Source organism: Neospora caninum, chromosome Ib (assembly GCF_000208865.1).
Source record: "Neospora caninum Liverpool complete genome, chromosome Ib".
In the NCBI taxonomy this organism is placed as follows: Eukaryota; Apicomplexa; class Conoidasida; order Eucoccidiorida; family Sarcocystidae; genus Neospora; species Neospora caninum.
The window spans coordinates 1,544,559-1,556,759 of record NC_018386.1 but is presented as its reverse complement, the minus strand read 5'-3'; the positions used below and the strand labels follow the sequence as shown (position 1 = coordinate 1,556,759).

General features: G+C 55.4%; 2 protein-coding genes across 2 annotated transcripts in view; both read left to right on the top strand.

Moving 5' to 3' along the window:
* Positions 1-1,274: 1,274 nt before the first annotated feature.
* On the top strand, positions 1,275-8,557 carry NCLIV_004240 (conserved hypothetical protein; the record flags this gene model as incomplete). Its single annotated transcript, XM_003879926.1, has 13 exons — positions 1,275-1,323; positions 1,690-2,346; positions 2,717-2,851; positions 3,276-3,539; positions 3,762-3,842; positions 4,159-4,313; positions 4,757-4,832; positions 5,084-5,275; positions 6,137-6,259; positions 6,377-6,460; positions 6,935-7,067; positions 7,331-7,457; positions 8,189-8,557. The coding sequence occupies 13 exons, from the start codon at positions 1,275-1,277 to the stop codon at positions 8,555-8,557; spliced, it is 2,445 nt and encodes an 814-aa protein (XP_003879975.1).
* A 2,724-nt stretch (positions 8,558-11,281) lies between these two features.
* Positions 11,282-12,201, top strand: part of NCLIV_004230 (hypothetical protein) — a gene marked incomplete at both ends in the record, with an annotated part of 1,405 nt that continues 485 nt past the window's right edge. Inside the window, one exon of the mRNA XM_003879925.1 lies at positions 11,282-11,708. Within this exon, the coding sequence (XP_003879974.1) occupies positions 11,282-11,708 (427 nt within the window). The remainder of the gene's footprint in view (positions 11,709-12,201) is intronic.

Genomic DNA, 12,201 nt, shown 5'->3' with positions numbered 1-12,201 from the left:
CTTCGCAAAGATTCGTGTTCTGGCGAGGCAGAGCCGCGGAAGGCACAACGCAGCTACAGACGGGACAGCACATACGTCGGGGGAGATGGACAAAACGGGCGGAAAGATTGAGCGGAACGCGAGTCAAATGTGGAGGGGAAGGCAAGCATGGAGTCTTGGGTGAGACAGCGCCCTCGTTTCTGGCCTCTCGCGGGATTGAGATTCGAAGGCAGTTTTTTGGAGAGACCAGGAAGGACGAAACGCACTCGGTCTGCGGTGTCCTCGGCCTCCCTCCGCTGTTAAAAGAGAGCGCAAGCGAGAGCCGATTCTTCGTTTTGGACGCTTCAAAGAAGAAGCGGCAGACTGGGAAGATGGCTACAGAGAGAGTGCCTTGAACGAAGACGGAGACCAATTGCACGGCCACGCTGGCGCCCAGCCTCGCGTTTTTTGAGGCGGTGTCTCCGTTTTGGGTTGTCTGTGCGTCATCCTTGATTCTCCGCGCGACTCGAACGCGTCTCCGATCCCTCAGTCGGGCTTCGCCTCGCCTCTAAGTTCCTGAGAAACCGGAACATTCTTCGCGTTGTCTCCATTGTGCCCGTGCCGTTCGCATGCGTGTGTGTGTGTGCGCACGCCTCAAAACGCCCTGCGAAGAAAGCGATCCGCGCGCGCGCGCAAAATCGGCGCTCTCACGCAGCGCTGGCTTTCGAGAGAAAAAGGATTTGTCTCTGAGAGCCCTGCCTCCTCTCAGCAATCGGCTCTGTGCCACAGTTTTTGAAAAGCTGGTTTTCCGCTCGCTCTTCGGGAATGCCTTCTTCACTCATTGATTCCTGACAAGGAGAGGCCTAAAACACTGCGAGGTGACTCGGGGAAACTCACCACGAGAGGGTGAAAACTTCCTCTCGCTTCTTATTCTCTCTCCTCTCGACGTTTTTTTAAATGCGAGCTTTCCTCGGGAACTGCATGCAGTCAGCCATGGATTAAAGGATTCGCCTGTCTCTGCACGTTTGAAAAGACATGCAAAGCCCGAGACAGCGAGGCCAACACCTTCTACTTCTTCTCACTCCCCTCTCTCTCTCATCGTCCCTTTCTATTCTCCGTCTTCTCTTCTTCGCCGTGTTCAGAGACTTCCTCTCCTGTCGCGTCACGCGTCTCCAGTGTTCGTTCTGGAACCGAGTTTGGAGGCGTCTCATTCTGGGAGAGAGTTGGCGGTCAGCGGTGGTGTCTCTGCAAGTCCTCCTGCCGCAATCCCTCGCGTACTTCTCCACTTCTCTCTCAAAAAAAACGCCTCCCTGAAGATGGCGCAGGGGAAGAACCTCCCGCGTCTGCCTGACGCGTTGGGTCTTTGTAGGCGCGCGCGCAAGTCTAGACAAAGCGACTTTCGGTTCTCGTCTCCTCTTTCTTTTCAGTCTGTCTTGTCGTTGACCCTCCACCGCCGTCTTTTTTTGTCTTCACTTTTGAAAAACCGTTCGCCCTTGTCTTCAAAAGTTCCCTCGCTCGTCGCCTGGCTCTTCGTTGTCCTTCTGGCTCTTTTCCCCATCTCTTCCGTCTCCTCTTCTTCCCTCTCTTCCTCTCCCCTCTCTTCCTCTCCCCTCTCTTCCTCTCCCCTCTCTTCCTCTTCCCTGTCTTCTTCTCCCCTCTCTTCTTCTCCCCTCTCTTCTTCTCCCCTCTCTTCTTCTCCCCTGTCTTCTTCTCCCCTCTCTTCCTCTGCAGTCTCTTCTTCTCCCCTCTCTTCCTCTGCCGTCTCTTCTTCTCCCCTCTCTTCCTCTTCCCTGTCTTCTTCTCCCCTCTCTTCCTCTCCCCTCTCGTCTTTGTCGTCTCTTCCGGAGCGCCATCTTCCGAATGGTCCTTCGGCGTCTCCGACGCCGACGGGGAGTGCCGTTCTCCAGGCTCTCGAGGCCTCTTTCCAAGCGAATTATGCCCATATAAATGGATCGGCGCCCGCGGATTCTTCGCTTTCGGGCAACCTCACATCTCTCTCCGGTCTGACGCATGCGCGTCTCGTGCCTCGCAGCCTCGCGGCTTCTTCGGCCGCTCCCGCCTCGGGCTTCATAGGGAGACGGTCTCACCACGTTAAACTCGAGAGATGCAACGGCCTGGAAGTCTTTCTCGTCTCCAATCTCCCCACAGACCTCGCTGCACGCTACCCCGCGTTCGCCGCTCGCGAGGCAGAAGAGGGCCATGGGTTACCGGTTCTCCATCACGTCCACCTCGACGAGCCGGCGAGCGCATCTGCTGACAACGTGGCTGTCCAGGAAAAGATGAAGAGCCGCCCTGTCGACCGGGACACCGTTGCCAATCCGCGACTCGTCGTCGAACACTCGCAGGTGACGCCGCTGTGGAACGTGACCGAGCCGGAAAACAGAGAAGGTGAGGACGTGGAGACACACAGTCTCCGTGGCGGAGGAACGGAAAACGCCGAAAGCAACAAACACACTCCACAAATCACAGAAATTGACGCACGTACATATATATATATATATATATATATATATATACAGGAGTGCCGAGAGATGCAGATCCCCACGACCTTGTGTCTAACCTGCATAGGCTGACGTATACATGACTATACCTCTATATTCGTGTTGATGTGTATGTTTGTGTATTGGATGGTCTTTTGGGCTATGCATGTGTGCGGCGCTGTGGAGGGTGTCGCTTTACGAGTCTCTGAGGGGAGGACTGCGCGAACCGAGACGACTTTTCTCTGAGATCCGGAGCGCCTGGACTGTGCTTCTTTCAGGGTTGCCGGTGATCCGCATCGCCGAGGGCGCCGCCTCCGTTTTCCGCATGTCCGCTCCAGTCGTGGGTCTCGGAGACATGCTCTCCGCTCTTCTCGAAATGCCCGTCATGAACGTCGAGATCCACGCCGACTACAGTACGAACGTCAAACTACCGCCCCTCTCTCTCGCTCTCTTTGTCCCTCTCTCTCTGTCTTCCTCTCTCGCTCTCTTTGTCCCTCTCTCTCTCTGTCTTTCGCTTTACTCTTTCTCTCTTTTTCTCTGTCTTTCGCTTTACTCTTTCTCTCTTTTTGACGTCGTCGACACGGAAAAGGAGGCAGCGCGCTGGTCGAGGGAGAGACGCAACTCTCTTGTTCATGTGTTTTTCTGGTGGTGCTTCCGGGAGTGAGTGTGTCTCGCCGTCTTCCTTTCTCACGCCTTTGCCTGCATGTCCGTGGATCTCTTGGGCTGGCTCTCCAGCGCGTGCCCGGAGGCTGTGCGCCGTTGTCGCGAACTCCGCGTCTCGGCCGTGTTATCTCCGGGGTTTGCCGATTTCCTTCTCGCTTCCGGGTTTTTTCTCAGGCATCGCCCTTTCCTACCGGTTGAACGCTGCGGAGGGACGAGAAATCTTCCACAGCCACGTCGATCCAAAGCACCGACCGATTGCTGACCTCGACATCCAGTATCTGAAGTGTCGAGATCCGCTGGCAGACGAACTGGAAGTCGGACTCGAGGAAGCGAAAAAGCATGCACTCATGGTCAACGTCACGCTCTGGACGCATGCATGCGCTCCTGTGAGCTTTTACTGGAAGGTCGTGTGTGCTGGAAACGACCGCCATCTCCAACGTAGGCGCAGCACGAAGCCAGACCCGAACGAAACGAAAGAAACGAAAGGAACGAAAGAGAGGGCCCGGAAAGAGAAGAGAAAGCGGAGACGTCTCCCGGTGCGGCGCCGACGCGTTTTCGCTGTCTCGGATGGCCACTCTTCGCGTCTTCTCTGGGGCTACTTTCTGTCTGCGTCATCGGATCTCTTGTCCGCCGTTCTCCCTTCGCTCTCCTTTCCTGCAGCGCCTGCGCACGGCGTGCACATGGGGACCACGCAGCCGGCGCAGATGAAGCTGGGACAGGACCGCGATGTCGACGATGCAGGTGAGCGCGAAGCCGTCTTCTCTGTCGTCTTTTCTTCAAACCCACGCACCACCAAAAGGGTATCTCCAGATATGTTTGTCACGCCGCAACCTGAGAGAGCTAGGCGTTCCAGGTTCTTTCATTTTCCAGAAACGGGCAGGTGCTTCGGAAGTTCATCACGCATATGCAGCGTTACGCATTTCGCTCTCTCGCCACTCCAGTGCGTATCTAAATATATGTGTATCCGTGTAGAGAGATGGCCGAGCATATGGAAACAAGGATATGTGTACGTCGACGTATACCCGTGTGTGCGTTCGCTTCTGTGTTTCCGTTTCAGCGTCTGGAGACTGGGCGGCGTCAGGTTTGCGTGACGCGTCTCGGCGGCACCGGCTGAAGCTGATGACGCAGCTGGAAGGCGACCTTGTGGCTGACGGGTCTTCGGCGCCGGGATGTGCGGACGTTCGGAGGCCTCAAGTCGAGATTCCCAAGGATGTGAGAGAAGAGCGAGGGGGGAGAGTCCAGAGAGTTGGGAGAGAGGAGACACGCGAACAGCGTAGGCAGACGTAGGCAGGTGAAGCAAATCCGAGCATAAGAGAAAAAGCGAGGACACGAGGGGTGTTGAAAACAGAGTGGAAGAGATCGGCTGGTGTCCACGACGCGAGAGGCGAGTCCACGCGAAGGTCGAGACGCCCGCCGCACTCGATTGACGGTCACGCACAGAAGGCAGGGCAGAGGGAAGAGACGACGAAGCGAAGAACAGTGAGGACGGCGGGTGGGAAGAGACGATCGAGATGGCGAGGAAGCGCCTGGATGGGGACAGAGAGTACGGCGGCGGACGAACGCGATTCAGAGTTTCGAGATACGGGAACGAGGGAAACGCAGATACACTTCACCGCGGAAGAGTTGTTTCTTTGTCTCGCGTGTTGTTCTGTCAGAAAAACTCGATGGACTTTTTCGTCTGGTGTAAAGGCTGTACCGGGGGCAAGGTCACGATGCAGCTTCCAAGTATAGGTACGTTTCTCTCTCTTCTTTCGTTTTCCTCGGATGCGCCGCGTTGTCAGTCTTGTCAGTGTTTTTTCCAGAGCTTTCGTCACCCAGACCTTTGGGGACCTGTGGGGCGGTCATTCTCGCGCCTTCCCTTCAAAAGTTCGACGCAGCGCCACGCAGCGCGAAGCGGTCGTCTTTTCCCTCCCGCGTCGTTCGAGCCTGCGTCTCTCCCAGAAGAGCGTGTCTGCCGTCTCTCTTGCGTGTGCTTTTTCCAGCGGCAGATCTGGACGTGGTGTATCCGATTGTGCACCATTTCCACTCGGCGAATTCGCGAGAGGAACGCGATCGAGACGCGAGCACGCCCGGCATTATTCCGCCGTCGCATGTGACTGTTGTCGACGTGAAGGAAGGCCAAGAAGACAGAGACGTCCATCACTTTCGAATCGATTTCAACTGCAAAGCGGAAGGTGCGACCAGAGAAGAGGCCTCGACAGACGCGAGGGAGACAGGGCGTGGAACCGAGACCAGGCGTTTTGTGGTGCTTTCGTGCGCGGCCCGTTCCACTTGATTCGGCTCTGCGCCACCCTCGTCGGTTTTATGTTTTCAACGGTGTGTGTCTCTGCTGCCGACTCGCCAGGGAACTCCATCGTCGCTCTCGAGTTTCTGCTTCACGGTTTCAGGGTAAGCGACTAACTTGTAAACTTTGGACACGTTTGAGGGTTCGAGGCCTTTTTTCATTACTCCATTTATTATGTGTAATACGCCTTTGTGGCTGAGTGAACAAAAGCGGTGAGGTGGTGAGCGCGGCGCCTCGCTGCTGGAACAGGGACTTGTGAAGAGTCGTGCCTCACAGTCAATGGCTGCTTTTCGATTCGCTCCTTGCAAAATCTCCTCGCTCCAGGCCATCCAAATCTTCCTCCGGAAGCACTGCGAAGGTGAGCTTAAAGCTACGGAAGAAGTGACTGTCGCAAGCGGATGTCTCTCTTCACACATCCACGCCCTCGCGTCTCGCTCAAGCGCCGCTGGTGCCTCCACTCTTGTCCCGTGACGAGTTCGTCCTGACACGCTTCGAGGTCAATGTGTGCATATCTGTTGGTGTATACGTGTATTTGCGCATCCATAAAAGGAACGAGCTATAGCAAGATCTCTAAATTTGAGCGGGCGAAAAGACCATGTACAGATGAATGACTGTGGATGCTGCCGTGGCCGCTTCCCCCGCAAAGCTGCATTGACACGAGTTCAGTGCGTTTTCGAGTTGGCCGAAGCGTCTCTTTTCGGTCGCCTCGCGAAGGTTCTGTTTTTGTGCTGTTTTCCTGGCCTTTTTTCAGCCACCGTCGACTCCGTCTTCAAAGATCCAGTCTGCGCCACAGGCATCGCGAGTCCGGATGGCACGGCCTGCTGCGCGAGCAAATGCGGAGTGTGTGGCGGCGAGCAGTGCCACGAGCGGCCAGGTACAGCGACGTGGGGGACGGGAATCGCGCAAAAATTCGCCTTTTTCGGAGATCCGCCAGCGACACGGGAGTTGTGGCGAGACTCCGTGCGCGTTCGGTTTTTGTCTCCTTTTGCAGGCACCGTTGACGAATGCTGCGTCACGTACATCCACGCCCGGCAGCGACCGTGTGCGTTCAACCCGCCGCCTTGCGTTCTGCGCTGTAAGCACACTCTGTTTTTTGCGTGTGCAAGCTGCCGGGGGGGGGGTTTTCACATGTGGAGCAGCCAAGGGCTGCTCCTCCTCTGTGTGTCCACCGCGTGTAGCGATACGCAAGAATTCACCGGAACACTCCCACACATACACACACTTTCAAACATATATATATATATATATATACATGTATATATGCATATATATGTATATATATGTATATTGTATGAAAAAGCAGACCTGTGCAACAACCGCTGTGTGCATCTCTATCTGTTTTTCTCGGAATCGATACGTGTGTTTGTGCCTAGTTATATGTATATCCATATAGGTAGGCGTATAGCTCGAGAGGTAGAGAGATAAGTAGATTGACAGGCATGTAGATAGATGGTGTGATGTGTGCGTACACTTGGGTGTGTGTGTAAGGTGGACGTCGTGCGCTGCAATCGCCTCTCTTTGTGCGATGCTTTTTGCATTTTGTTTTCAGCCCTGAATGAAGATGCAGCGGCGGCGCGAGTGGCTTCGGCGCTACAGATATCCCAACAAACCCGGGGTTCCTCTTCCTTTCTGTCTTCGCTTCTTCAGTTTGCCCTCTTTGCCTTCTGGCTGTTGCTGTACGGGTGAGGAAACAAATGTGCGCGGGCGAACCGCAAAAACGAAAGTTTGCGGTCTTGTAGTTTGCGTTCCCGTCGCTCGCGTCTCAAGGGGAAGTCTTTTTTTTAAGGTTCTGAGGAGTTTTTACCGCGCGGCCTCCCGTTGGGGTACCGTTCAGTCCGTTTTGTCGGCAGTGTCTTGGCTCTTCGCAGGACTGTCCCTCTTCACAACACCCGTTGCCGTGTTGTTCTCCACTTGTGCGCGTGTGTGGACGGGTTTTGCTGTACAGGATTCTTCTGCTGCTCGTGCTTCTCTATCTCTACACGGTACTACACCGTCTCGTGATTTTGCGCCTGCCTCTCGGCATCGCTCTCCTGCCTACGGTGTCCCAGCTGATACAGACCGCGTTCTTGGGGGTGAGTGCGCGGAGACGATCGCAGGGGGAAAAACCCTGAAAAGATGCGAGAACTAAAGGGAAAAAGGGGACGAGGAAGGGAGAGGACATGCCAACGAGACGGAGACAGAGAAGAAGAAATTCGGAGGGGGAAAACTGTGCGGCGCTAACGCGCCGCACAGAGCGGTGAAGAGGAACAGACGAGGCCGAGGAGAGAGGCCAGAAGGAGGTGGGGGGGAGCAGAGAGGAGAGCACGGAGAAGGGAAGGTGTTTACAGGCGGGGACTGGACGGCGGAGAACAGCGGAGGAAACGGGGCGACGGGATGCCGTGCACGGAAACACGCGAAAAGAAACATATTTCCACAGAAGAAAACGGCGAAGAGCTGCCAGGCACCACGGCTTGGCAGGCGACATAAGGAGCCACGCGAAGACACTTGGTGCCAGGAGGCAGGGGAACTGGGGAAGGGCGAAGGGAAATTAGTGAAAAGAGGAAGGAGAGACGTCGAGACGAGAGGGGAGATAAAAAGCGCAAAGCATCAGGAAGAACCGCGCGCGTGTGTGTGAAAGGCACCCGCCCGTGAGAACGGAGAGAGCTTTGGAAGAAGGAACCAGAAGACAAGTGGGCACTCTCGCTTTTTGGAAGATGCCTTCGACTTCATTCCACCGGGCCTGAGTGACAAGACGACGGAAGCTCGTCCGGGCTTTTTCCCCTTGCTCTAATCGTCGTTGTCTGCCTGTGCGTTTTGTCTTCAGTTTGGCGCACTCAGACATTTGTATCTCTCAAAACTGCAAGCTTTGACGCCAAAGCGCCACGCGTACACGTCCTTCGACGCGCCGTCGTCTTCGGTCCGTTCTTCCTCGTGGATGCCTGACTTGTCGATCTTCCAGGATCCTGCGCGGACTCCGCAGTTCATTCCTTTGTCTTCTCTGTCTTCAGCCGATTACCTCCCGCGCGAGACGCGCCGTGGACCACACAGGCATGACCAAGGACGAGATGGAACAGAGGAGGGTTCTCTCCCTGCTGGCGTTCCTCGCGTTCCCACGCCCGGGAGGGAGGGCGGAGAATTCGATGCAAGTGCAGGAGCCGAGCACTTTGATGACTTCGAATATGGTGATTTGTAGAAAAGAAAAACCAGATTCTGGCCACTGCCTTCTTTGCGTGATACAAAACTCCATTGCCTTTCGCGCGATTCAACTGTGCGGCGAGGCCCCGGCGTCTCCAAAGGCCGCCACGTTGTTGGCGCTTTACGCACAGGGGAGGAGAAAGCGCGGCAGGAAATGCGCGTTGCTTTGATCGATGTGCGGGTGTCGAGCACTGCTCATAACTGGTTTGTGACTCGTGGCTCGGATGCGCGCCTTTAGAAACCATACCACACGCCCGCAAAAACCGAACGCACACGAGGCACAAATTGTTCGGACAAGGCAAGCAGTTAGACACATGTAGCCGATGCTGGGTTTCCACCCTTCTCCTCGCGGCACGCGGGGATTTCGCGGGCAGAGGTCTCTGCAGCTACCTATCTCGCTTTGTTAGTGCAGAAAGAGAAAAGGAGGACGAAAAAGATGGGCAACGACGCAGGAGCGACGGACGCTGTGGGCACGAACCCCTGCAGTGTACGTACCGTTAAAATGACCGTCACTTTTTGCTGGCATGTGCAACCAGCTGTTTTTAAGGATTTCACGTTGTCCCCTGAGAAATCCGACGCCTGATACGTGTTTTGTATATGTCTCTCACAGAGTATCTTTGCAACTGAGTGGTCCCCTGGTCCCCCTTTTTCGGGTTCGTTCAACATCAGGTTCTTTTGTCCCCTTTTTAAGACCGTTTCCAGTACCCTCCCTTTCGTCATCGATTCCTTTGACGTATAAGTTTACTTTTGTCTCGCGTTCGCTTCCTCTTTCCCCACTGGCCTCCGTGTAGCTCACCGGCGATCTGACCCCTTCCTCTCCCTTATCGCCTTCTGTCCTTGCTGGTGCCGTCGCTATGTCAACAAAACGCCGTCTGTTTTGAGTCTATATCGGTTCCTCTCTACTAGCTCTTGCTTCCGGACAGAGACAAGATAAAACAGTCACCGGCCTCGAGCGAGCAGACAACGTTTAGTGTATCGCTGGCCACAACGAATTGCAGTCGACAGAAACGCAGTGGACAATTTCGCGCAATAGGCAAGTCAGAAAGGTTAAGCCACCCCGTAGGAGTTTTCGGCCTTCATTCGCTTGCTGCTTCCTTCTCTCGTTTTCCTCTCTTTCGCTACCTGCTCATCTCGTGACCTCCGGTTTGTCTGTCGGCTTTTACAGTTTGTCTTGATCTGTACTGGTAAAGAAACGCAAGCGCGTGCATCTCTATACAGAAGGGTGCTCCACAGTTGGTGTGCATGAGGGCGTGACTTGGTCGCAGGAAATGCTTTTTTTCCACGTGGGACACAGGGGTCACTAGCTCATCTCGCTATGTAGTTGATGGTCTTTTCGACGGTGTCTTTATCACTGCAGTAATTCAAGAGGCTCGACAAGAAAAAGCGACTGGTTAGGAACCACGGCGGGGGGTAAGGCTCTGCCATTACTGTCTCTCTGAACTGCTGCAGTCGATTTCAACTCCCCGTGAAGCATGTTGGCAGATAGAGTGGCCGATGTGCGATGGCTGGCGGCCGCTACCACACAAAGGTGATCGTTCAGCACGTGTCCGAGAAAGGCAATGGCGTATTTTCACTTCACATTGATTTCCATAGTCGCTACCTTCTTGTGAACTCAGCTTTTTTGGCTCCGACGACGCAACAACAGTGGAGCTGCCGACTTACTCTGTAGGAAACGCACTGGTGTAGGAGCAAACATTATGTTGAAAACAAGTGAGAGTTAAGTGACGAGGGGCACCACACGACAAAAGCCGGTGTTTTCCAGATTTTGCAGCGCTGTTGCCATGGAAAGTGGCCGAAGCCGCTGGGCAGTGGACTGTGCGAACCCGTCGCGGATGGACGGCCAGGTGTTTTCGCTTCCATCTTCTCTCCTGATTGCACCCCTGTTCTCTGTTTCGCTTAGTTCTTCCGTCACCGGTAGCAGTTCTTTGTTTTGAATTTTCAACAGCACGGACCCTGTCGGGGTTCGCCGCGCCCGTGACCCCGTTGCGACTGCAGGATACGCACTCGAACTTGGGTGCCTTCGGGTACCAAAACACATCTTCCACCTCTGCTAGCCCTACTGCAGCTCAGTAAAAAGCGAATAATTTCGATGCAGCCTTCAGGGGCAACCAACAGTCGGCTACGTGCTTTAAATGATATCCGCCGCCACTGCAATCCCTGTCTCTAGTCCGTGACTCTCCGTACGTTGCGACACAGCTAGTCCGATGGCGACGGAGCGGGGGACTGTGGTCGCGGCGGTATAGCAAGAATGGTACTGCGCGCCAGAGGTCATCTCGAAAGAAAATGCATGTCTCCAATCGAGATCTGACTCTAAGGAACCTTTGTTTTCTTCGATCCTCCCCTGGTGTTGACAAGCGCCCTGTTTTACTTGTACAAGCACACGTGCGGCAGCGGAACTTCCCGGGGTCCAGCACTGACGACCAGCCCGGCGCCAAGTCGGAGAGCCCGGGACGGGACGTGCCGCTAGCTACGCGAAATCAAGGAACGGCCAGTGCCTTGGTTCAAGACAGAGTGGAAAGACACGCGGACCCTTTTATCGCGTCAGGAATTTCCGGCTAATGCTTCGCACCAGAACCTCTCAAGGAAACAGTCCGGCAAACTACTCAACTGCTCCTCAGCGTGTTGGACAGTGTTGAGTACGCAGTTATTTAGCTCGTCACTGGTATTTTGTACCAGTATCAGTTTTTCTACTAGAGACAAAGGGAGTTTTTTCTCTACCAAAATGAGGACGCACGTTGCCTTGCTTCTCGCGGCGGCAGGTAGTGTCAGCCTGGGCTTCGTGCCCCAGGCCACGTTGGGTGCCCCCGTCCAGGTCCCGCTGGCCCCTGACATGCCAGAGGATGCGCCAGGAACTGGTGCTCCGGCTCCTTACGCTGAAGTTCCTCTGTCCACTGGAGACGGTAACGACGAAGCCGTCCCCGCGGAGGCACCCGTCGCGCAGGATCAGCTGCCGCAGCCAGCGGTCCAGCAGGCTCCCGGTCGCCGTATGCTGGGCTGGCTGAATCCGTCTCGTTGGTGGTCGCCTTTCCGCAGAGGAGCGCGAAGCGCCGTCTCAGAACCTGAACAGGCTGTCGGCGGACCTGGCGTCGTTGGAGGAACGACCTCTCCATCTGAAGAACAGGTGATGGGTCAGCCGGAGGGGTTGCGAAGTGAGGAGCCGAGGAGACGCGGATTTGGTACCAGGATGAGAAATTGGGCGACTACAGTCACGCGCCCAGTAGGATCACGAGGGAGACGTTTCGTCAACCGCGTCCGGGGTCTCTTTGGCCGAGCTCGCCGGTACGTTGGCCGCGGTTGGAGGCGGCTCCGAAGGGGGTTTGCAACTGCGGCTGATCGAGTGAGAGGGCGAGTTCTTCCGCGGGCGCATTTTGAATTCCGCGACGAGGAGGCTGTCGGACAATCAGCACTCGCCTCGCTTGCCACGACTGTACCAGTTGAGACCCCTGACGCCGATGCATTGGAGACTGCACGTGACGCGCTAGTGCAAGCAGGGGCAACTCTCAAGTTCGTGTCTACCACAACTGCTGAAGAGGTCGTCGTGAACGTCAAGGAACCGCTCGGGACAGGAGAGTATACAGCCGTGTTCAGGGGACAGGTCAGTGGCACGGATTCGGACGTCGCTCTTAAGTTTATCTCGGACAG